General features: G+C 47.7%; 2 protein-coding genes across 6 annotated transcripts in view; one reads left to right on the forward strand and one right to left on the reverse strand.

The window, feature by feature from the left end:
- SMG7 (SMG7 nonsense mediated mRNA decay factor) overlaps nucleotides 1-5157 on the forward strand; it is a 53373-nt gene extending 48216 nt beyond the window's left edge. The window contains 5 exon segments of the mRNA XM_068986100.1: nucleotides 371-451; nucleotides 890-1049; nucleotides 1697-1867; nucleotides 1983-2128; nucleotides 2762-5157. Of these exon segments, the coding sequence (XP_068842201.1) occupies nucleotides 371-451; nucleotides 890-1049; nucleotides 1697-1867; nucleotides 1983-2128; nucleotides 2762-2875 (672 nt within the window). The 3' untranslated portion in view covers nucleotides 2876-5157.
- Nucleotides 5158-6424: 1267 nt separating this feature from the next.
- Nucleotides 6425-25665, reverse strand: part of NCF2 (neutrophil cytosolic factor 2) — a 36971-nt gene continuing 17730 nt past the window's right edge. The window contains exons 4-15 of one of the 5 annotated variants that reach the window (XM_068986176.1): nucleotides 24215-24349; nucleotides 23294-23401; nucleotides 22954-23013; nucleotides 21260-21303; nucleotides 19282-19423; nucleotides 18996-19064; nucleotides 17730-17805; nucleotides 15712-15737; nucleotides 15126-15277; nucleotides 14902-15013; nucleotides 9158-9335; nucleotides 6425-6664 (exon numbers count right to left, since the gene is read on the reverse strand). In XM_068986176.1, coding sequence (XP_068842277.1) covers nucleotides 6552-6664; nucleotides 9158-9335; nucleotides 14902-15013; nucleotides 15126-15277; nucleotides 15712-15737; nucleotides 17730-17805; nucleotides 18996-19064; nucleotides 19282-19423; nucleotides 21260-21303; nucleotides 22954-23013; nucleotides 23294-23401; nucleotides 24215-24349 — 1215 coding nt within the window. In that variant the 3' untranslated portion in view covers nucleotides 6425-6551. Of the gene's footprint in view, nucleotides 6665-9157; nucleotides 9336-14901; nucleotides 15014-15125; nucleotides 15281-15711; nucleotides 15738-17729; nucleotides 17806-18995; nucleotides 19065-19281; nucleotides 19424-21259; nucleotides 21304-22953; nucleotides 23014-23293; nucleotides 23402-24214; nucleotides 24350-25665 lie in introns of all 5 variants that reach the window. The other 4 variants (XM_068986175.1, XM_068986179.1, XM_068986178.1 and 1 more) reach the window with 4 other exon arrangements.

A 25665-nucleotide genomic window follows, 5' to 3' on the forward strand; every position in this document is an offset into this window, starting at 1 on the left:
TCTTGTTTTGAGAGCATTTTAAATGCAGCTAGTGACAAAGGGATTCCTGAGGTTCTTACCTAGTGAATACTCAGTACTGCCAGTTTTCAGGGTCCCTGCCAGGATCTCTGTGCTTAAGTTAGAAGTACTGATCATGAGGGTTCTGTCTGACTCACCTGTGATGACTGGCCCTTAGCAGGACCATGGTATTAATAAAAAGTAATCCGAGTTGAATTGATACTTTCTAAGCTTTAATTTGTACAAGAGAGATGAATACAGGTATTCTTAAATTGTGATCCTTTATTTTGCTTGTCTGGTATCTTAAAATTAGTACTAAGAAAATGGAAAGCATAATTTAACTATCTTTTGTTTTCCCTCTGGGACTATGAAGAAATCCTTATTGGAGAAGCCCTCAGAGCTCATGTCACATTCATCTTCTTTCCTGTCTCTCACCGGATTCTCCCTCAATCAGGTGCGTAAACAGTGAGGCATCCTGCTGTGGGCTAGCATTTTCTTTCCCAGTCTGTCTCAATACATCTGTTTTTCTCTTTCCTTTTTCTTCCATATATTGGTATTTTCCAGGTATCTGATTTTACCCCCTGCCCCCTCCCCCTGCTTTGATTAGGGTATACTGGAGACTTCTGTAAGTTTGAAATGGGGCTCTCTTGTTCAGCCAAGTAAATTATTCATACTGTTTAACCTGAGCGGTTTACACAGAACAGGATAAAGGGTGGGGGAAAGTAAAAAGCAAATGAATAAAAACAGGAAAACTGAAAGAAACAGAAGTAAAAGCCTTCAAAAGTTTGTCTTGCAAAGAAAGTCTTAAGATCTGTCAAGCATCCACGTGCATGAACACTACATTTTCTTTCATTGGAGTGAGTCTGTTAACTTGGTGGTCGCTGTCTTTCAGGAACGATACCCAAATAACAGTGTGTTCAATGAGGTATATGGGAAAAACCTGACACCCAGCTCCAAAGCAGAACTTAATCCCTCAATGGCTCCCCAGGAAACATCATTGTACTCCCTTTTTGAAGGGACTCCATGGTCTCCATCTCTTCCTGCCAGTTCAGGTATTGACTAGTCTTTAAATTATAGACTTTGCATTATTACCCATACACTTGAAAGATAGTGTGGTTTGGTAATTTTATGTATTTGGTGGTTTTTGTCTATGACTTTTGTTGTTGTCGTTTGTATTTGTGTTTAAAGTAACTTCTGAAGGAAAATGGGTTGTAAAAAAGCCTGGTGAGCTGGTTCACATAATAAATGCCATTAAAAAAAGCTGTTTTACATTCTCAGTAATGAGCACAGTTGTAAGGGAGAAAAATACGAGTTTTATCTTAAGGTTTGCAGCTGTTTTTCAGTTTTATTTGGGTAGATATTCATTCTTTGCAGGAAAATTCTGAAGGTTAGGCAGTTCTGCCCTGATAGAGAAGACCAGTATATACTTATCTGAAACAGGCACACCAAAACAATGCATACGTTTGACAAAACTGTCTACGTTTTTATTTTTAAGGTAAGGAATGTGCCTTAGACATGTACAGTAATACAGACTAGTACATCTGGAGGGTCCCTCTGGGGGCCTTTATTTTGCCTTTCTCCCGAAATCCTGTGGTTATTTTTAAGAGAATTTAAGTGATCAAATCTACCGGAAACTTTCATTCTTGGTATGTTTGTGAAACATTTCTATTTAATGTCTTGCGTTGCTGTTATTCAATAGATCATTCAACACCAGCCAGCCAGTCTCCTCATTCCTCCAACCCAAGCAGCCTGCCAAGCTCCCCTCCAACACACAACCACAATTCTGTCCCATTCTCCAATTTTGGACCCATTGGGACTCCAGATAACAGGGATAGGAGAACTGCAGACCGGTGGAAAACTGATAAGCCAGGTGAGAGCCAGTCTTCATTGCTTAGCAGAAGTGAACTAACTTACTTTGTGTCCTTCCTGGACCTTTGGCAATGAGAGAACATCTTCTTGAATTATTCTTTTCTCTTCATTCCTAGCCATGGGTGGGTTTGGCATCGATTATCTCTCAGCAGCATCATCCTCTGAGAGCAGTTGGCATCAGGCCAGCACTCCAAGTGGCTCCTGGACAGGCCATGGCCCATCCATGGAGGATTCTTCTGCTGTCCTCATGGAGAGCCTAAAGGTGAGTGGATCAGGAACAAGAACCATATGAGATGTCTCTGCATTCATTCACATAAATAGCTAGTCTTATTCCTAAGGCCCTTAGGATTGTTTGATTCATACTATATATCTGGCAAAGTCTTCAAAGCATGACCTGCATTATAAGATTCTTTAATAGGATTTTTTTTTTTTTTTAAATTTTTGGATTCACTAGTGATAAACCAGTATCCTCTGGGGGACAGACATGAAGGTTTTAGTTGGATTCTAAGATTAAGAAAATTCTGACTCATCTTGAAATATTTTCTTTACTCCTTTTCTGAACAAGTAAAAGAAGGATATCTAATTTCATAAATGTTTTGCCTGCCTAAAACCTTTATAGTCAGTGTCTGTTCTCACATGGAGCTGAATTTTAGTAAAAAGACTTTATAGAAAACATACTTTCACCTTTTCTGGTTTAAAATGATCTTAATGAGAACTAACTAACCAGTCTTGAAGGACCTGGTCTTACAGCAACTCCTTGTAATAGCTGGATTTTTTCAGTGTTTGGGGATCTTGGGACATACACGCCTTTATGTTTGGCTGGGATTGAAAATCAAATCCCTTTCAGACAACCAGGCATGTGACCTCTGCTGACAAGCTCTGGACTGTTTTTCAGTCTATCTGGTCCAGTTCCATGATGCATCCTGGACCTTCCGCTTTGGAGCAGCTGTTAATGCAGCAGAAGCAGAAACAGCAGCGGGGACAAGGCGCCATGAATCCTCCACACTGAGGCCAGAGTGGCACCCTGGGAATGAAGGCTCCATAAACCATGGCATGTTGGGTTTGCAGGACTGACCCACACAGTCCCCTGCAGGTGGCAGCCCTCTTTTCTGTGTCTCGCTGTTGAGAGGGTGTAAGTATTCCACCAGCCCGCTGAGTGTGCACGAAATGTCCGCAGTGCAACAAAAAGAAAAAACCATCAGGAACTCTCCGCCCCCCCGGGGCCTTCCGGAGGGGGAGAGGAACTGCTGTTTGTCTCACTCAGTCACCTGGTATCACCGCCTCTCACCTTCTCCATCGTGCATGTCCCCAGCCACATGGGAAGTGAAAGCTGAGAAGGGAAGGCAGATGGGAGAAGCCAATGGGAACTTCTCAGTCCTTTTTTTTTTCCTCTTTGGGGAATAAAATAGGAATCCATTAATGATTGCTTTGCTGACTGAGAATGTAGTTGAAATTATTCCTGAACATCTTTTATTATTATTACTCTCAGTAGTAAGATATCACACTGAATTCTTCCATACACAGATGTGCTTCTTCTAGTCAGTGTGTAGCAAGGAAAAGCCCCGTGCACTGCTCCTGTGAGAGGTTGGTGGTGACAGGATGGGGAAACCGACCTCTTCAGCCCGTGGAAACGGTCCATGAGGGCGAGGACGCGGCCTCCGCTTGGACTCAGAAGGTTCTGGTGGGCCCTCCTCTAGCCTGGAGACTCCAGCCGGAAATGCCCTTCACTCTGTAGGTGCTCGAGCCCCAGCTGAGGATGCCGCATGGCTGCTGGTGCTGGGCTGGACTAGCCGAGGACTGCCGTAGGGCTCTAAAGGAACGTTGGAACGTTTGTGACTCCTGTCCGTTTTATGGTAGTGTCGCAGGCAGTCCCGCAGCAGGCAGGCTAGTCCATTCATGGCCTGACACAGTTTAATAGGTAGAAGCTTTCAGTGTGGTTACTTTTTGTTTGGTTGGTTTTTGTGCCCCCATCCTACTTACCACCCACCTCCTCCTGTCCCTACCTCCACCCCCTTTCTACCCTGTGCTGTGTGCTGTAATCGTTTTTATTCCTAATGTGTACAACATCTCGCCAAGAAGCAACAGCATGGGGGCCAGCAGTTGGGGCCCAAAAGACAGTCTGAAACAGAAGGAAGTGGCGGGGTACGCACGGCCCGCTGAGCGGCCAGGCCCTGCCCGGCTGTGGTCTCCCAGCCTCCACTTTCAGAGGAAATCCAAGGCAACACGGACGCCTGTGCGTCAGGCACAGAAGGAAAACACAGCGGAGTCCACTCTGGAGAAGGCGGAAGAAAGGAAAAGAAACTTTTTATCTGATATTTATTAGAAGGAAAGAGGACTGAAGAGTTTTCTTGTGTAGAAACAGAAGGACAGCATTTCTGATAGTCATTTCCTGGAAAAGTAATATTTTAAGGGGAAATTATGGAAACAATCTAAATGTCCAATTGCTGTGCTAGTGGTAGGGTTTGTTTTCTGGGAGGGCTCTCCTCGCGTGCGCGTGTGTGTGTGTTCATGTGTGTGCACGCTGGCCCTCTGCTCCCTGGAGGGGAGGGGTGGTGCGTGTGAGTGTGTGGAGCTAGCGTGGGACTCAAGAGCTGGAAAACAGCTACAGAGCAAAGCACATCCAGGAGCCCTGGTCATCACTGGAGTCTGGGCAGCCCCAGCAGTGAAAGGGGGTGAGAGATTCATGCTCATTGCTCTTCCGAGAGAGCGGTCGGAGTCCCGAATGCTTACATTATTGCTCTTTTAGTTTGACATGGTGTTTGGGGTTTTTTGTTTTTGATGTTGTGTTTTGTTGTTTTTTTTTTTTTGAAAGGTCTGAAAGGGTGAAGTCCCCCACCCAATGGCAATATGAAACCCTTTGTGCTTCTCTCCAGCCCCTCCTCTGTGACCACCGTCCTCCCATCCCCTCCCTCCCGAGCCTCCTTCCCTGCTGCCTTTACCCACTTTGTGTGTTTGAGCTCTGCATTCAGGCAGCTGCAACATTCCAGTGTTTGAACCGTCACCAACTCTTGCACCCTCGACACGCCCACCAGGTTCGCCGTCTCGCTCCCGCAGTGCCCACGTCCCGTCTGCAGCCCCATTTCTGCATGAGAATTTGGTGTTTGGAATGTTTTTGACTCTTGGGGTGGGGTCCCTCGCCTTATCATCCTCAGTGTGGAGTAATGAGGAGGGAAAGGAGAATCTTCATCAGAAACTGGTTCTGTGTAGCAAACTTTCTTTTGTGTTTCTTTTTGTTTTTGTTTATTTGTTTTGGTCTGTCTGTGCAAGACCTGCAGCTGCTGAAATCAGCTTTGCCTTTAATTAAACCATGTTCTCTCCAACCAGATCTGTGTAGAGATTGTTTCTTTCCTGCCCTGAAAGAAAATCCAACTTAACAAGTGTAAACTACTCACAAGTCAGCTAGGGGAATGAAAGGTCAAAAACGGAAAATGCTTCACGGTTATTTTTGTTTTTAGTAACATTTCAAACCGATGTGCAGGATTACAAAAAGGGATGGGTTCTAATAAAGAATGGCTTAAGCAAAGGAGTTAACAACTCAGCATTTTTATCCTTACTAACACCCTTAATAAGGCAGCTCAGAGACTGTGTATCCTATTGGCCCAGTAAACTCAACTCAGTGTGATGAGCAGCAACGGTATTTGGTGTTCTTTGCTCTGGGGTTGTATTTCCTCAAGTTGTGTCCCCTGATTTCCAGTGGTAACCTGCCGGCCTTCGCTGTGTGCGGAAGCCAACACCGCACCTCACCTGTGTGTGTGCGCACACCCACCAGCTGTGTTTTCACACTGATGTTGATTCAGTCTAGTTTGTTTCCTAAATGTGCTTTTCATAAGCACCTACACACTTGAAAAATTGTTAACAGAATATTCCACAAGAGGAAGGGGAATTAAGGCCAGGCGTTTTGAATTTATGGAAACTCACCCAAGTTAATCCTGAAAAACAAATGTAACCTAATAGGATGGTACTAACCACCTGGCTCCCTGAGCATGGTCCCTTTTCATCTCAAGTATTAGTGGCATATACTCACTATTGAACTCTAACAGATGTCCTCTATGAGAAGAAATCAAGGGACGTAGTTCCAGTATTTTAATTTTCTGTGAAATTAAAAGCTATATTCCAGGGGAACATAACTCAGTCTAGGCTCTGTTTAAGCAGCGAGACTTCTAATCCCCAAAATGTCAGTTTCCTGTGTGTAGGCGTGCATGCTCACATCTTCTGAGTTACCTATAAAGTTACCTCAGTCCCCGGGAGTTTGTGATAGTAATGGTTTAGGAGTGGGGATATTTATACTTAGGTCTTGGGCCTGCACTCTGGGTATCTTGTTTTTGTAAGTTTTTTATTGAGGCGTCGCATATAGAGAGAAGTGTACCAATAGTAAGTACACAACTTGGTGAATTTTCACAAACCAAACATGGGTAGCCAGCACTCCAAGCAAGAAACAGATTTTCTGCACCCTAGAAGACCCCCCTCTTCTGGACATTTCCGACCACCACCACCACCACCATCCCCCCTCGTCTTCAACGTAATCATTGTAAGTTCTCACATCATCGTCTAATAGGTAAAGTTTTAACGGAAGAGTAGATGAATTAATACTTCCAGAGATGTCTCTCGAATGTACAGCAGAGGCGTGCCAAATCTTGTAAGCGACAGTACTTCCTTTTCTTCAACGTTGTAGGTTGTGAAACATCCTAGACTCTTCCGGGTGTGCTTTCCAAGTCTGTAGCTGCATGTCGTTCCACAAAAGCTTTGGGGAAAATGCCAACCTTCCCTTTGCACTCCCCTTCCAGCCATTCTTCATTCACTGATAAAAGGAAAAGTATATGCTGACTTCTAAAATGAGTAGAGGAGAATTCCCTCACCCGAGTAGTCCACATAGAACTTGGGTTGGCCTTTCTTCACCCCCAGTTGTCCTGACAGGGAAAAGTCAACGTTGGAAAAGTGACTGGTAAGAGCGAACGTAGGAGCTATCTCATTGGTTTGTTTTAGACACAGGAGTAAAATGCAGAAAAATTTAGTCTTCAAAAAGTTACCAAAGTGAAAGAAATTGAACAATGAATCCTTATATGTGAGGTGGGTTGTTTTTTTTAACAGAGTTTTAGCGTTGTTGGGAACCTGTGATTACAGGGCAAGGATATGCCATTGGTTAAATAGATAAATGATGATTGTTCACTAGTGAATGATCAAAGAATTGAGAGTTGGAGCTAATGATGGGTTCAGTCCATGCTTGTAAAATACAGAATTTTCATAGCACCTATTTTGAGACTTTAATAAAGTATGTGCATAGACTTCATAACTCAGTTATAGATAATAACCCCATTTTAATTTTCTGTGGTCAAAAGCTACATCCCAGGGAAACGTAACTCAGTCTAGGTTCTGGGAAGACACGAGATTAATAGCTTGTTTGGGGTCATTCTGCCAATAAATACCAGACACCTCGGGTAGCTGTGACCTAGTCTAGAGCCTATCCAACAGACCGTAGAAGCTGTTCAGATCAGAGGCTCATCTTTGGATGTAATGTGTCTCCATCAGACATTACAGCAGCACCGTGTGGTACTTGGATCCTGTCCCCAGAAACTGTCCATTAGTGTGGAGTGCGGCTGGGCATCCGAGTTCACCCAAGGGAATTCTAATTGCAAACTGTTGTCTTGATTCTTCCTTCTATGATACGAGAATCAGCATTTGTGCTGGATCCTGGGAGCTTGTTAGAAATGCCAAATCTCAGGTCCCACCCCAAACTTGATTCGGAGTCCATTTTAACAAGTTACCCAGATGGTTCACATTTAAAATGTGAGAATATTTTGGAATGAAACCATTTCACAACTGTTGAATGTAAGAGAACTCAACCCCTCAGCCCTACACAATATTTATGCTGAATTCTATTTCCCTATGTGTTACAAAAGTTTCAAAGTCTTACATAGGTACTTCTGAATTAAACCAACTTAGACTTCTATACAAATCCCAGTAAAGAGTATACCACCTTCTCTCCATATCTACCCAGAACTTTTCAGAGCATTTGTTCATCTTTATCTCATCCCCACCCCTGAAAAACAAATTTAGCCAGCTGCTTGGTTCTGACACTTTAAAAATGGTGTGGAGAGTTTAATCCAACTCTTATAACTGAGTTTCCATTCTCCCTTTAGAATATGCGCACCGACCATGCACCCTGTTTGTTTTTCATTTCTTACGTTGCTGCTGCTGCTGCTAAGTCGCTTCAGTCGTGTCCGACTCTGTGCGACCCCATAGACGGCAGCCTACCAGGCTCCCCCATCCCTGGGATTCTCCAGGCAAGAACACTGGAGTGGGTTGCCATTTCCTTCTCCAATGCATGAAAGTGAAAAGGGAAAGTGAAGTTGCTTAGTCGTGTCTGACTCGTCACGACCCCATGGACTGCAGCCCACCAGGCTCCTCCATCCATGGGGTTTTCCAGGCAAGAGTACTGGAGTGGGGTGCCATTGCCCTCTCCGACATTTCTCCCTCTCATTTCTTAATCTGTTAATTTTCTGTTATAATTGATAATAGTGTTCTGTTTTCACTGTTTTGCATTGCTAATGTACAAGATTTCAGCCATGTGAATGAAACTTTTGATATGACTTGTTACCAGGTAAAGAAATGAAGAGTGTCAAACCATGAGTTATTCATAGAATGCTGCTTCTCAGTATGGTCATTAGACCAGCATCACCTGGAAGCTTGTTAAAAATGGAAATCAGTGGGCCCCACCCCAGACCTGAATCAGACTCTCTGGCGCTGAGTCAAAGGAATTTAACAAATTACAAAAGATGCACGAGTATACTTACATTTGAGAAGCAGTAAATTAGAACCCTCCACTTACTTTAATTTTTACTGTGTTTGATTTATAACAACCTGGGAAGTCACCAGAGAGCAATTCTGAATAGTTGTTTTTTAAGGCAAAATGTATGCCTTTCTTCCCTCATCTTCAAGAAGTACATCAATTCAAAGACCTGTAGTTTGCAAAACATCACTATCACACAGCTCAGTGCAAACACAAAGTGGTTGAAGCCCCCTTCCAATTTGTTAACTCCAGTGTGAGAACCCATGGCTTCCGAAACCATCTTTAATAAGTGACCGAAGTCTGCCATTGGTGGCTTCCCTGCCCAAGAGAGCAACAGATGAAAAGGTGAACACACTCAGCTTTGCTCCCTCCCACTAAGAACTGGGAAGGAAATTGAAACCATTGGCTAAAGTTTGTAGCTGATTGATGTTTTCTTCTCTCTGCCCTTGTATTTATTGCTGCTAACATGTACTTTAGTTTCTGCACTCTGGGAGTAGCACTTACCCGTTGATATCACCAGGATTACGTCCCCTTCCAGGAACTCCAGGTCTTCTGGCTGGGTAGCCTCGTAACTAAAGAGAGCTACCACTTTGCTCCCTTCCTTAAGCTCAGGTTCTGTTGTCTGGTTATTAGCATCAGATTTTTTGCTTTCTTCGGGTTCATCTGGAAAGCCCTGGTCACCCTGAAATAGTAAAGGGCCTATTTATTAGTTTTCCTAACTTCCTGCCATGAACATTGAACATCACTGAAGGAATCAATCAGCAAAATGTCAATGTAGCACCTGGGATATAAACTCAAAGCCAAGTCTGTGATCTGTGCCAGGCATAGACCTGGTGTGTACTTTATGAACACTGGATAGTTGGGTGAAAGTGAAGTCGCTCAGTCATGTCCAACTCTGCAACCCCATGGACACTAGGCTCCTCTGTCTATGGGATTTTCTAGACAAGAGTACTGGAGTGGGTTGCCTTTTGGGTAAGTGGAACCAAAAGGTTGATAGGACTGTAGATCATCTTAAAATCCTACTGAAACCTTATGTTAATTCCGAAAAGGGTAGGTACAATTGTTAATTTTTCTCAGATGGAGAAACAGGTTGAATCAGAAGTAAGTAAAAGAACCCAAAGTCAACTCCCCAATCAACACCTTTTCCCCAGCACCCATAACACTGGGCACCTTGTTATAGAAAGGCAAACTTGTCTGCACTATCCCAAATCTATTAATCAAGAACTCCCTGTGGGAGTTAACAATCATTAACAAAACAAAAAATAATAATTTAAAACAAAATCAACATTTGCAGTGAAGTAATGCTGAAGCTGAAGCTCCAATACTTGGGCCACCTGATGTGAACAGCTGACTCACTGGGAAAGACCCTGATGCTGGGAAAGATTGAAGGCATCAGGAGAAGAGGGCAGCAGAGGATGAGATAGTTAGATAGCAGTGCCAATTCAATGGACATGAATCTGAGCAAAATCCAGGAGATGGGAAAGGACAGGGAAGCCTGGCATGCTGCAGTCCATGGGGTCACAGAGTCAAACACGACTGAACAACAAATTCACATTTAGAGCTGAACTAATAGGAATCCTTTCAAGACAGAACTGAAGGGATTAGTCCAAAAACGGATTATTGGAAAAGCTAGAGTGACCTTTCACACTTTCAGGGGACACCTTGCAGGGGCACTCACTCGCCCCTGGGTCCTGGGCCTTCCAGCCAGGCCAGCGCAGCCGCTCAGCTGTGGCCGACTCTGCGATCCCATGGGCCGCGCATGCCAGGCCTCCCTGGCCATCACCAACCCCCGGAGTCCACCCAAACCCACGTCCATCGAGTTGGTGATGCCATCCAGCCATCTCATCCTCTGTTGTGCCCTTCTCCTCCTGCCCACAATCTTTGCCAGCATCAGGGTCTTTTCAAATGAGTCAGCTCTCCACATCAGGTGGCCAAAATACTGGAGTTTCAGCTTCAACATCAGTCCCTCCGATGAACACCCAGCACTGATCTCTTTTAGGATGGACTAGTTGGATCTCCTTGCAGTCCAAGGGACTCTGAAGAGTCTTCTCCAACACCACAGTTCAAAAGCATCAATTCTTCTGGGCTCAGCTTTCTTTATAGTCCAACTCTCACATCCATACACGACCACTGGAAAAACCATAGCCTTGACTAGACGGACCTTTGTTGGTGCCAGAGGCACCCGGAAGTCTCAGGTCCAGGGGCTCCACTTCCTGAAACAATTTTCTGAACTCGAACCCCTAAGTTTACTTTGTGGGGCTTACTACAGGGCCTTCCTCCAGACCTATCCTCTTTAGTTCTTCCCCATCAAACATTTGTCTTTGATTTGAGTGCAAAGGAGACCCTTCCCTAACTGAGCAGTAACCCCTAGCCAGCTGTGGGGATGAGGGTTTGGAGGAAGGACTCGCTGGGCCCACAGCCTACATGTCTGGAATAGCTTTCCTGCTGTGGTCATTTCTATGGTCTCAAAAGTCCACTTGTGGCTGAAAACTAGTAGCTGACCAAGGATTCCCTTAGGATCTATTCAGTTTTATACCCCCTAGGCAGATAAAACTGCAGATGCCACTGTTGACAAAGGCTAAAGCAGGAAACAGGTGAGAAGAACTGAAGTGCCAATGGGACCCCCACTTGACAGCTTTGGGCGGTGGGGACTGCAGGTTCATGGTCTCTGTGTCAGGACTCCCCAGCCGCCTGATTGTGGGTTGGGAGCTGTTTACTCAGGGGAAGCCCACCAGCTGCCGGGAGCCAGCACGGGAGATCCCACCCATGACAAGGTCATGCGGAGAGACCTGACGGGCAAGGCGGATCAGGACTCGAGGGATCCCCTGGAACTGCCCGAGCATCTACCCCAAAAACCAGAGTCTGTCTGTCTTACTAATTTATGACTTTCACCAACTCCTCTGACAACAGGGGGCTATCCCTGACCACCTTTCTCTGAAGAAAAATCAGTGTAGAGCTTTGGTTAATAAGTCTCCTGGGCATAATAAGAGTGTTTCAGTTCAAACCCCTCTGATAGCTTTCTAACTTGCCTGGCAGGTTTATCTGGACTTTTTCAACTATGTGTGTCATTGTTTATGGCCTCCCAACTGTGAGAGGCACAGGAAGCTTAAAACATTCTAGGAATGTAGAGCCTTTCGAGGAGTTAAAAATCATTAGAATAGAACTGATTAAGGGTTTCATTGTTGAGCCAATACCTGCTGCCGAGTTTTCGTATCTTTTATTTGTTGATATAGTTGGTATATAGAGAAAACAGGTAGTAGCCCTGGCATTAGCAACATTAGATCTTTGAGTTAAGTACTTTCTTTGTTGTAACCCACTGCACCTTTGTTCTGTAGGAATGTAATTTTATTTAGTACTTTGAGGGTGATGCAGATTAAAGAAAAAACACTTCAAGGGAAAATGAGTTTTCTGGTTGATTAACATTTATCAAGGAAAAGAGCCATAAAATGTTAACAGGTCTCCTGTCCAGAAGATAATGTAAATTACCTGAGACCTTTTGTATACAGAAAGGTATGCAGAAAGAAAGCCTGGTATCAATAAGGGTCAGGACTGCTGCCCCTGCATGACTCTGCATCTTCCATTATGTAAAACTTAGGGTATATAAGCTCCTTTTGAAAATAAAGTTACGGGTCTTGCACAAGCTTGGCTTCCCCATGTGGTACTTTCTTTCTCTCTTTATCTCTTTTTCAGGCTAGTTCCTTGGAGCACAGATGCTCTCTGCGTTCACTTTCCTGCCTGGGCTTCTAAGACCCACCTGAGAGGGAGCCCAAGGCTGGCACCTTCCGCTATTCAAGAGGGCGCCTGTGGCCTGCGTGAACAGAGCAAGTCTCTTGTCTGAGGCTTTATTGGCTTTCTGAGTAAAGCAAGGAATATCAGCCTCTTTTCTCTCCTCTATTCTCTTAACTGCAAATTCTTTCCTTATCTCTCTCTATATCTATATATCTCTCTCACCTCACCGTCCACACTTCAGATACCCTGGATCCAACTAGGGCTGGACCCCGGTAACCAGCCAGCCTATCTGATTTCTCTGCCTTCCTCATATGCCCTTTTAATTACCAATCCAAAACAAGACCTCACTTACCTTCTTCCCTGCTCACACTACCAACCTAGCACAGCAGTGTCCAAGGCTACCCCTATCTGGCCCTGTGGTCTTTCCAACACTGTTCCCACCACTGTCCCTGCCCAACAACACTGAGCCCCTTTCCCACTGTGCTGATTCTTGTGGTCTGCCCTCCTGTTCTCTCCATCTATATCATACATCCATCATAACCTCCTCCACCTTGCTAATTACTATGCAGCATTTTCAGGCTAAGCTTCAAGACAATTTCAGCCTCTAGGAAGACTTGTGCCACTTCCCTCCAGCATTTTTGGGTGAGATACCCTCCTGATGTTAGGTAAATGCTTACATAACAGAGTAAAGCATTTGTGTGTCTCCATCAGTTTACTGCCCACAAACTTTGTAGTCATCTGCTTGCTCTTCCCCTCATGAAAAAAAGCCTGTGTCTTACTAGTTTTTTTTATCTCCAGTACCTATCTAGAGACGTTAGTGCCCAGAAAATGTTTGTTGAAAAATTAATGTCACTATATAAACGCTGGAAGCCACCCAAATGTACACCAACAACTGAATGAATAAGCCAGTTGTATCCATACAATGGAATACCATTTAGCATTCAAAAGAAATGGACTATTAAAAGAATATGTATACTGTACGATCCACTTATTTGAAATGACATAACGGACCACTTTGTTGACAGAAAGCAGATGGATGATTTTCAAGGACCATTGTTGGGAGGGAAAATTAACATCTACAGCAAAAAGAAATGGCAACCTTTCCTAGGGAGACTAAGGGACAAAGCCCAAGAGAACTAATGTGTAGCTGCTACTTCTAGCCTCGAACTTTGCTTCTGACTCCCTCATTCTTACTGGAAAGTCAGTTTAACTCTTCTAGACCCCAGGGCCTATAGATAACCTGCCCTTTTACTGTCAGTACACTGAGGTGTTCAAGAGCAGCAGTCCCCAGCCTTTCTGGGCACCAGGGACCGGTTTCATGGAAGTGACAGTTTTCACACAGACCTGGAGCTGTGTAAGGTGGCAATGGTTTCGGGATGATCATCGTAAGGAGCACACAACCTAGTTCCTTCACATGCAGAGTTCACTGTAGGGTTTGAGCACCTATGAGAATCTAATGCCACTGCTCATCTGACAGGAGGTAGAGCTCTGGTGGGCTTCTCTGATAGCTCAATTGGTAAAGAATCTGCCTGCAATGCAGGAGACCCCGGTTTGATTCCTGGGTCAGGAAGATCCACTGGAGAAGGGATAGGCTACCCACTCCAGTATTCTTGGGCTTCCCTGGTGGCTCAGCTGGTAAAGAATCTGCCTGCAATGTGGGAGACCTGGATTTGATCCCTGAGTTGGGAAGATCCCCTGGAGGAGATCCCACTCCAGCATTCTGGCCTGAAGAATTCCATGGACTGCAGCGTCCATGGGGTCACAGAGTTGGATGTGACTGAGCGACTTTCACTGTCACTTTCAGAGCTCAAGCAGTAATGCAAGTGATGGGGAACATCTGAAAACACAGATGAAGCCTCACTTGGTAGTGGGCCTCTCACCTCCTGCTGTGCAGCCTGACTCCTAACGGGATGGGAGCCCTGTTCACGAGTACAGGCAGGCTGTGAGTACTGTTGGTCAGGTGGACCTCACTTTGCCTTGTTACCTACATTATAAAACAGGATAACAATAGATACCTCACAGAGTTATGGAGGTTGTAAGAATTAATACACAGAGTGCCCTTAGCACAGTGTCTGGCACACAGAAAGTTCTCAGTAGGTGTTTGCTGTTAGTAGAAGGTTGTTATCCAAGTCGTCTTCATGAAATAAACGCTCACTATTTTTTTTTTTTCACTCCTAAATGTCCTTCCCCATGGAAACTTAAGGTGAAGAATGGCTGTGAACTCAGCCTCAAGCTGGGACTTCATTCTAACCTTGCTTGATCGAGCCCAAACCTTAGGTGTGGCTGCAGATGGAAGGGACCTGAAGCTTTCTGTGGGCTCCTGGGCCTGCTCTGCTCTTGTGGGAAAACCTCTCCTGGCTGCACCCCGGGTGAGGATGCCAGAGCTCCAGGTTGTTACCTGCCATGTTCCCAACACTATGCCTAGGTCTAGGCGCCCAGCACGCACTGGGTGAATGCTCGACTGTTGTGGAGGAAGTGACCTGTTAGACATTCAGCCTTACAGGCCCTTGGGCACTCACCACGGTGTTCTCACACCACAGCGTCAGGCAGTAGTTTTTCAGTTGGGCCCAAGCATCCTTCATGCTGAATTCTGAAAGAGGCACCAGCTCATTGCTGTCCCGAGGACGGTAGCTGGGTAGAGGTAATGAGGAAGAAACAAGTCAGAGAGCAGCAGGGCAGGCCCATCCTCTGGCCTGCAGCGGGCTCCCGGCTGGACCCTCGCGTCTCCCTGTGTGCAGCTCACCTCAGCTTCGTGTGTTCCGGCAGGAGATCCAGCTTCTTAGCCACCATGTCCCGGACCTGGCTGTAGGGGAGCCTGAACTGAGTCTCCATGACCACCGTGTACTTGTAATGCACCTTGAGTGTGTAGGACGTGGGGACACTGAGCTTGACTTCCTGCTGGGAGAGCCAGCAGAGGGAATCTGTGAGTGCCTGAGGCTTCCTCCGAGCAACATACTGAATCCCAGGGAGTAAGTACCCCATGCCGGGGAAAAGCCCAGAAGTGCCTGGTTTCACACTAACATGAGAGGGCCTGCAGAGTCCTGTCCTCCAGCTCAACTCATACTTGGATAAAAATTCCTATGGGTGATACCTGGCCCACCAGCCATGGGCCAGCAGGCAGTGTGTGCATGGAAGAGGGGGAGATTGTCAAATGCGGGGGTGGGGAGGGGGGTCCCTGGTCCCTGAATATATGGTAACAACTGGTCTACCCCTTCCTTTGGGGCTCTTTCTACAATCCAAGGAGACCGCCTGTAGAGATGGTTAGGTGGGCAACCTAAGCTCTTCCTTTCTCTACCACTCGAAATAGTACAAGGAAAAAAAAAAATTACCTTGGGCTCTTCTTTTCCTTTCTGACCTAAATGGAGAAGGTGAGAGTGAAACAAAGGGAGATGGTGAATGAACACTCTTGGCTAGCCCCTGCCATACACAAGACGAAACCACTTAGAACCAGGCGCCCAACTTTATACGCTTTAACCTGTGGGGTGATTATTAACCTTAATAAACTTGGGTGGAAATCATTGGGTAGATGTGAAGGGCAAAGCCATGAACGCACAAATGAACCCAGTCTCTGCTTCTAGGCAGCATATAGGTAATTAGCAAAGGGCCATCGCTTCCTCACCAGCCCATGCAGTTAGGGAGGGATCCCAAAGGACAGTTAATAATAGCGCTGCTGGTGTAGTGGTATCATGCACGATGCCCAAAGGTCAGTTAAAGCAGTGGGCTCCATCGAAACAAAATCAGTGAGTGTGAGATGAGCCAGGAGCCACAAGAAGAAATAACTGCTTATTTTTAATTTGTCCTTTATCTTTTGTATGTTTTCTAATGTATAAAATATATTAATATAGCAGTACATATATAATTTATGGGGTTTCCCCAGTGGTTCAGATGGTAAAGAATCTGCCTGCAGTGCAGGAGACCTAGGTTCAATCCTATGGTTGGGATTGGTTAGGAAGATCTCATCTTCCCAACCCAAGAAGAGAATGGCTACTCACTCCAGTATTCTTGCCTGGAGAATCCCATGAACAGAGGAACCTGGTGGGCTACAATCCTTGGGATTGCAAAGAGTCAAACATGACTGAGTGACTAAACACATATGATTTATATAAGAAAAGTATGTATAATGATATTCACCATGGAAACAGCAGTGCATGCTCAAAAAAGACCACTGATCTCAAACCCAGTTGATCATTAGAATCACTTGGGATTTTTATCTAGAAAAACAGGTTTCTAAGCCTGATTCCAGTCCTTAAAAAACAGAATCAAAGGCCTTTAATTCCAGGTTCTTAAAATCTTCCTAGGTTAATATGTGATCCTTGATGGGCCCCTAGACAGAAAATATAAATTCAAGAAAGCTGTCAAAGACATTGGAGGATAATAGGAGAAATTTGAATATGAAATATATAATCTATATTATGTAATAATATATAATATGTCAACACTATCCTAGATATTATAGTGTGCTTATGCAGAAGAGCATCTTTGTTCTTAGGATTCAGATGCTGAAGTGCAGGATGAAGTGTCATGAGTCTGTAACTTAGTTTCAAGTGGTTCAGCAACTAGAAAAAAAATTTTATTAACAAGAGGAGGAGCCCAAGTACATGGTGCAAAATGTTAACAATTACTGAATTTAAGTGAAAGATATTCTTGTGTTCATACTGTACCATACTTTCAAACTTTCTGTAGATTTGGTATTTTCAAAGTAAAAATAGGGGTGGGGAGCATCCCCAGTGATTCTGGTGATCAGGTGGGCATGACAGTCGTTGATTTAGGATCTGGACAAACCACCTATTCAGTGCATCTCTACCAAGCACTTACTCAGGATCTGCTTAACCCGCACTAGTGACCAAAAGTCCATGACTTCCCAGGGCAGCCGTCTCCACATATCAGGAGAGTCTCCCTTTCGTGTCTGCCCCTTGGTTCTTTGTCCAACCTCCAGCGCTGTGCAGAGTTTCTTTTCTAGATAGAGCTCCTCAGTCTTTTGAAAAGAACCACTCCACTCCGCTTTGAGGTCAACAGGTGCCATTACTTGAACCTTTCCTCCTGGGATAAGGTCCCACTACTTAATAACTGATTGAGTTGGGATGCTCACAGCCTGCCAGAAAGCAGCTGCCTTTACCCAACCTCCCTGCATGATCTGGAGCAGGCAGGGAGGAAGCATTTCTGTTTTCTTGTGTTTGGGGTGGGTGATTGACACAGGAGTGGGGGCGGGGGGCATTCTGGGGTGTCGTGATCAGAAGCTGGGAGAACAAGAAACCAGATTCTGTCAGGCTGGGAGAGGAAACCTCCGTGGGGAGGCAGCCTGAAGCACTCCTGCACCCAATCCCAGGATGGTCCTCCAGAGACTAACCTGGTGACAACTGGGGTCTTCCAGGAGCACTGGAACTCGGGGGAGCTGGGATATCAGACTTGGGGGAGGTTTCTTCCTGGAGGGGAGAGGAAGAGAGGGTGAGAACCTTCATGCAGACAGTTCTTAGGCAGGGGTAGGAGTCGGGGAGACCCTGCAGACCACCATGGAAGGGAGCCAGATGCACACAACTTCCTAAGAGTTGGAGGGGTGATGACATTAAGTGGAGACTAAGGGCTGGGAACGATTGAAGGCAGGAGGAGAAGGGGACGACAGAGGATGAGATGGTTGGATGGCATCACCGACTCAATGCAAATGAGTTTGAGTAAACTCTGGGAGTTCATGATGGACAGGGAAGCCTGGCGTACCACAGTCCATAGGGCTGCAAAGAGTCAGACATGACTGAGCGAATGAACTGAACTGAACTGAAGGAAAGTATTGATTCAGTGGCAGGCAGAGTGGGCCTGGTGAAAACAATCACAGTAGAAATAATAATGAGAAAATAAGAATCTTAACCCTCCAGCTACAAAGCCCTTGCTACCTAATCACCCCAATTGCCACACTGGAAACCCATTGGAGGCAGGGTAGGACCTTTTTCTAAGCTCGCTCGCTCTCACTCTACACCTTGCCCCTTCAAAAGAAACTTGACATTTCGCATCTACATGGCATTTAGAAAATTTCCAGTCATCTGGACATCGTGTCTCTGACCAGGGAGGGCCAACCCCACAGAGGACAACTGGTTGCACAGTCTAGAGACAGGATCTATTGCCATCAGGCATCTGCACAGAGCCAACGAAGACTACTCCCCAGGACTGGCAGAAGGGCAGGTCATTGAGATGGGGTGGGTGGGTGGAGGTGGCAGCGGCATTGGAAGCAGTGGCTGGCAAGGTCTGCTCTAATTCAGTGCCCCAAAGCACATTTCCTATGGTGAATGGATTTCACCAGCCAGCACGTTGACTCTTCTTCCGGGTGAAGACGACATCCTGGGAAGACCTAAGTTGTCACGTGCTGTAGTTGTGGTCAAGTCACCCTTGACCAGCAGGAATCACAGAGCTGGGGGCCCAATAGGACCTGCTGATGCCTCCACTGAGCACATCTGGATTTTTTCTTTCATCTCTAGGTTCAGCTCTGGGTGGCTGGTACCAACTCAAGGTGGGCTCAGGACTAGTGAGTCCTCAGGGCCTCTTCCTCTCTGCTCTCCTCCGTGGTCTGTCGGTGGTGGGGTTCAAGGGTGGGAAGGGAACGGGTCGGCCCTTGGCACTACGTTACCTGGGGCTGCTGCTGAGGATGGATCCGCAGCTCAACTGGTTCAAGGTAGTTGCAGGGAACAAGCCCCTTCTGCAGCGCAGCATCGTGGAGCCAAAAAGCGGGAACAAAGATGCAGACATCAGCAGCAGTGCAGGACACCCAGAGACGTGGGGAGGGGTGGGGGGACAGGTGAAAGTGGGGCAGCTGGCCTGCATATAAGGCAGCAGATGCTGCTCCTCAAAAAGCTCTGCCATGTGCTGCCAGGATCCTGTGCCATTAACCCACCCACCCCCCATCCTCTGAATACCTGCCCGTTGAACATGACCGTAGCCCAGTTATCATTGCCCTTCTTCAAGACAAAGACGATGTTCCCCGGCATGACCTGCAGCTCCTCTGGGGTCTCAGGCACAAACCCAAACAACACACGGTGGGCTTCCCCTTCCAGGGCCCTGCGGGATGAGGGTGGGGAGAAGAGGAGGGGTAGACACAAGATATGAGATCTCACCCACCATCTAGCCTGGACCATATCTGCTCCCATGATGCTGTGGGTCAGCAACTATGGACCCAGAGCTGGGAGCCTCACTCCCACCCCTAACTGCCCAGGCGACCCTGAGCAGGGAGTTGCCCATCTGACGGCCCGAGAGGACTCTGCATGTGAACGTGCTCTGTGACCACACGTGCAGTGGGACAAGAGCTAAAAAAACAACAACATCACACAACACTCGATGACGCCTTGCAACCCCTGCCCTCCCTTCCCTTCTGAGGAGGAAGGATCCCAGCTGTGCTTGGCCAGTGGCCGAGTCTGGGCAGGGCCCAACCAGATGCCAAGGTGCAAGGGAGAAGGCGGGTGAGAACCCACTGGGTGAGGAGGTGAGGGGGGTGGGGGAGAAATCCCCTAGAACAGCAGTCCCCAGCCTTTTTGGTACCAGGGGTGGGTTTTGTGGAAGACAGTTTATCCATGAACCAGGGCAGGGGAATGGTTTAGAGATGATTGTGTTTCTTGTGCACTGTGTTTCTATTTTGTGGCAATTTCAGAATATTCTACCTTGACTTTAGGGGAAGGGTTCCAGCTCCTATGAGAACCTAATGCTGCTGCTCGCCTGACAGGAGGCAGAGCTCAGGTGGTAATTTGAGTGATGGGGAGCAGCTGTAAATACAGACGAAGCTTCACTCACTCCCTGCCACTCACCTCCTACAGTGCGGGCCTGTTCCTCAGCAGGCCACAGACTGGAACCAGTCCATGGCCCAGCGGTTGGGGATGCCTGCCCTAGAGCCAGCTGGGGCCGTCCATGGGCGAGGGAGAGAGAGTAGGGGAGATGGGCCGGGAGGCAGTGGGGGGACGTGAGGCTGCCTTCCCCTGTGTTACATGATGTCGTTTCCCCTTTGCCGTTTCCTCAAGGCCTGCTCTGCTCTGCTCTGCTCTGGGGCGTCCCATTTGAGCCACTTCAGAATGTGCGACTGCGGCGGGCTGGCCTCTCCAGGCTGGTTCCCTTTCCCTCCCACTCTGCTACCTTCCCTTCGGCCCCTCCTTTTGTCTCCAGACCCTGCATTCATCTCTGTGGTGGAGACGGCCTCCCCCAGCACATGGGGAGCTTAGGGGTGAGCTCAAAGGCCCCTTCCTTTTTCTAGTTGCTTTGGCACTCTCTCCACTCCTTGTTACAGCCTTCCCTAGTGGGGAGGGGGAAGCTGGGCTTGCTTCTTCACTTAGAGGTAACTCTGAAGAAAGCTGTGGGTTTTGTCATCCTTGGCTTCTCTTCTTACAGAAGAATGACTTCTTTTTCTCGAGTCCTTCCTCTTCCTTCTTCAGAAAACATGTGCCCTCAGGGAGTGAACACACGTCCACACAGGAAAGGACACGCTGTTCCGGCCTCCCACTCCGCTCTCCCAGCTCCAGGGAGCCTGGCCTCTGAGGGGGCTCCTCCTGAGAGGAGGGCACCCTCCACTCCTCCACCCTGAGGCCTGTGTACAGCCCTCAGAGGGTGGTGTTCCACAGACACTGCAGTCCTTCAGCGACAACCCCTTGCTCTCTTGGGGCACGCTGGCTAGGGGACACGGGGCCACCCCACGGCTGTGGCCAGGTCACCACCGTCAGCCTCACTGCAGTCAGAGCTGCATTCCCACCATCATTCCGCCCTAGCCTTGCAAGCAGGAGCAGCCTGATGTGCTAGGCTAAATTCCTCACAGTTTGGACCCTGACCCCAGCTTCACCTTCTTCACCCCTTTGTTGCCCTCGGTTCAGGCTTGGGAGTTTGGATATTCTGCATTTTGGTCTAAATCTAACTTACCTGAAGATCTCTGGGGTTTTGGGCCTGGGTGGAGGCTCAGCTGCCTATCAGACATGCAGGAGAAATAAGGAGGCCAGGACGACAAGGGAAGGAGGGGAGAGAGAACAGACGGTCAATGGTAATTTAAGCCTCCTTCCAGACCAGAACGTTGAAGACGGCATTTCTGGCTCAATTAGAACACTCTCGAGGGAGAAGGCAATCGTGTACCCTGACTAAACACTGGAAAAGAACACCTCCCACCAGCTCCCTGGGCCCAGATTTCACCAGCACAGCAATTTATCTTGAGCCAGACCTGGTTTCTGGAGTTTTCCTGTCACAGAGCAACATGGCATCATGAGAGTGCTTCTGCCCTTGAACTCTGTCCCCCTCCTAGGATAGTTTCTCAAAGCACCGCTCTATAATTAGCATCTGCTCGACCACACGACATCTGTGGGTAGTTAAAAACCAACTCAAGGGACTTCCCTGGCATTCCAGTGGCTAAGACTCTGTGCTTCTAATGCAGGGGGCAAGGGTTTGATCCCTGGTCAGGGAACTAGATCCCACATGCCGTGTGGCCAAAAAAACAAAAACCTCTATGCCTGTGGTGACAGTTACACAACTCTGTAAATATACCCAAGATCATTCAGTTGTGCAAGTGAAGTAAGTGAATTGTATGGTGTGTAAATTATAACTCAATAAAAAAATTTTTAAATAAATAAATAAAAATCAACTCAAGGTCCACGGGTCAGGTAAGAATCTCCTTTTAAAGTGTGTTCCTGGTTCTACCCTGAGTACCATGGAGCACAGTTATCTGGGCTTTTTCCCCTCTAGGAGTTCCCTGGGTGCCCCAAAGCCCAAGGGAGTCCTGCAAGGCTTTCTTCAACTCTCTGATGAAGAGGGAGGTCAAATATCATTGCCCCTCTTGCTCTCCTCCTCTGTTCCTCTTAGCCTCCGGTGCCCCAGTCTTGGTCATCTTCTGGGCCAGCGGTCAACTCTCTGACCCTGGGAGGCTGTCTGCACGGCCCTCAGAGTGACCAGGTGTATGCACACTGGACCGTGGGACCACCAACCTCAGAAACCCCTCCCTGTGCCCGCGTGGACTGATGCCCCTGCCGATACTTGCTCTGTTGTCACAGAGCTGGAACTGTCCTCAACCGGCACTACCCGCTTCCCTTCACAAGGAAGCGCTGCCTTCACATTCCAGACCCACTGGCATCTAGTCTATCTGGAACCGGTCTCTGAGCCTAGCTTGAGGGGAAAGATGGTTCGCCCTGGGGACCCCTGCCTGAGGGGATTGCTGCATGCGGCCGATGGGTGCACCCGGAAGAGCTCCCCCTGTGTCCTGTGTCTGAGAAGGGACAAGGAGCAAAAGCCTTCCACAGCTGTGTTTCAGGTTTCTGAGAGAATGGTCAAGGCTTCAGGAGAGACAAGGCATGCTGAGCTCTCTTGGAACTTCGGAGAAGTGAAGGCTGGCATTTGAGGGGGAAATGGAGGGCTGGCTCCCGAGGACTTGAGATGACACCCAGGGATATGATCTTGTTCCCCTTCCAGCTGTGAGATCCCTGACCAAGCATGGCCAGGCAGACACCCTCCGCAGACTGAGAGCTCAGCTAAAGGAGCCCTGAAAACGAGGTTGCTCAGCACAGTGCACTGCCCAAACTGGCTCTTTCCTAGAGAGCCCTGGAGACCCGTGGAGAAGGGCAGGACCACCTCACCTGTGGCTGCAGGGGGGCAAACCCTGAGAAGCTGTCCTGGTCTACCACAGACGCCACGACCTGAAATTGAGACAGGGAGGTGTGAGGCTGCACCGGCTCTGTGTGCCCATCCTTGGCTCTCCCCAAGACCCCTTCCTTCCTCACACCCTGGATCTGCTCTCACAGGGACTTGGTTCCAGAAGTGGACAGTGGCTAAGGATGGGCTTGTCAACCCTTAGGTTAGAAGCTGCCTCCCCAGGGCAGAATCAGAGGCAGGCGCCCCTTCCTCCAGGGTCCCCTCACCCTCACTCTGCAGGGCTCATGCAAGAGGGGACTCGGGACACCGAGTGGCCTCACTCACCGTGGCCTTGCCTAGGTAATCCTTCTTGACTAGCTGAGCCACTTGCTTCTCGTTCGGCCGAAAGAGCCTGCCCGCAGGGATCACTACCGGCTCATACAGCTTCTGTTTCTAAAACACAGAGAACAGAGTCTTTTCCTATCTGTAAAATGGGGGTGATGACCCTGGTCCCTCACTGAACAGATGCACGGATCCATTGAGAGAAGCTCGCAAGAGCGCTTTTTCTCCACCTGCAGGGCTGGACTTCTTAGTGTGTCAAGGAGGACCGTTTGGTTTCATTGTCGCCTTATACTGAGACGTCTGTGGGTGCTGTTTGCCCAGCACCCTCTTTTCCTAGAGGGGCTGCCCCCTCCCACTCTGTGTGGCTCAAGTAGGGCTGTCACTCCTGATGTGGGTGGCCCAGGACCTGAGCGAGGCCCATGACCATGCTCTCTTGGGGTTGATGTCTGCAGCTATGGACAGATATGTACAGACTGACTTATGCCCCCTTGTTCCTGGTGTTTAAAAATATAATTTAGAACAAGCTTCATCCCTACGTGTGCTCAAACTCAACTTCCCACCGTTTGTCCCTATAATCCATGCATTTTTTCTTGAGCACTGCTGTATGTCTGGCCTGGAGCCAGGCTGCAAGAACCCAGGGGGTGAGCAAGCGGGCACAGCCTCTGCCCTTGGGTGCTGCCCCGGGGCCCCCACCAGAGCCCCTTGGAGAGGCGTAAGGAGGGCTCCGCTGCCTCTTCCTCTAGGCCTCAGCTTCTTAGACTTCCACATTCAAGATCCCACAGGGAAACAGACCCCAAGATCAGCATTACCTGGAGCTCAGAGGAGGTAAAAGCACCACATTTTTGCTTCCCAATCGACATGTGCACAGAAACAAATCCGAACCCAAGCAGACCCTCTCGCCACCTGCTTCGCCAGCGCACTCACCCAAACGCTTTCCATGGCTCTGTCGATTTTGGAATGTCTAGGCTCAGACTTCATGCTCGCAGCCAACGCTAAATGTTCTTCAGCCTTTTTCCATTCCTCCCTCTTGGCATACATGAAAGCAATGTTATATAACACCTAGAAGAGTACAGGCCACAACATAAAGCTTAAGGCTGCTCCAAATCTAGGGACCAGGCAGGGAAGAGCTCTCACTTTTTGCTCCCGGAACATTGCCTGGTGGCCTTTCTCCCTTCCCCAGCTCTCCTGGAGATATCTACAATACAGTACAATCAATATTGCTCCTGACTTATATCTAACACAAGGATGGTATGAAGAAAACATCATGTAATGGAAAACTCCAGCATTGTGTGCATTCCTTCAACAACCAAGGAGGTCAGGAGTGGGCTAGAGCTGTTGTGTGGTTTTGGTACGGACAGCAGTGATGTGTTCAAGGCCCCTTGAAGAGCTCAGGATAAAATACATGCTTGTGGCCTCCCAGACCAGTTCCTGCCACTGGTCCTGGGCTCAAAGACTGGACAGATGTGGGATGGAGAGACAGAGGGCTCTAGATGCATTCACGGAACCCATTCTAGAACCTAGGAGTAACAAGATGTAATGTAGTCATATGGGCAGGAGGAAACTCTATGGGCAAGAGTTCGCTGGAGTTGGAAAGAGACCCAATACAGACCCAGGGCAACACTTCACCTGGAGTGGAAGGAAATCAAGATGGCAACTAACAGGCAGGGTTTACTTTACCTTTTTTAAGATTTTTTTTTTTTTCATATGGACTGTTTTTAAAGCCTCTATTGAATTTGTTACAACATTGCTTCTGTTTTAGGTTTTTTGGGGTTTTTGTCCCCAAGACATGTGAACTCTTAGTTCCCTGACCAGGGCTCAAACCCACGCCCCCTGTATTGGAAGGCAAAGTCTCAACCACTGGACCACCAGGGAAATCCCTAACTTACTTCTATTTGATGACAGTGTAGCAGTTCTTAGGGCTCCTCACATGTATGGAGGATGACTAAGTGACCAGGAGCTGCTGCAGGCTTCTCACAGGTCAGAGTGATAGGAGTCACAGCCTGATGCCCTGGGGTGGGGTGGGGGTGGTTCTCCAGGGCTTCAGAGAGGAGGTACAGCTGGTCACCTGAGGCCTGGTTGATTGTCGGCCTCCTAAGCAGTAACGCATGGAGGCAGTGCAGTGGAGGGGCCCCAAGGCTATTTTCTACTATGTGGCCTCAGTTTCATTATAAAATGATGATGATAATGTTTTCTGCCTCCAGATTTTTGTAGAATAAAAATTCATGTAAAGCACTGAGTTTCATTGTTTGGCACGTGGCGGGTGCTTTAGAGCTCTCCATTACTATCATCACTGTTAACTGCGGAACTGTCTTGGGACTTGCTGGGAGGCTGAGCACAGAGGTCTTGCCTGCCTTCTCAGGGAGGGTGACAATGCC

The sequence above is a fragment of the Capricornis sumatraensis genome, chromosome 14, assembly GCF_032405125.1.
Source record: "Capricornis sumatraensis isolate serow.1 chromosome 14, serow.2, whole genome shotgun sequence".
Taxonomy (NCBI): Eukaryota; Metazoa; Chordata; class Mammalia; order Artiodactyla; family Bovidae; genus Capricornis; species Capricornis sumatraensis.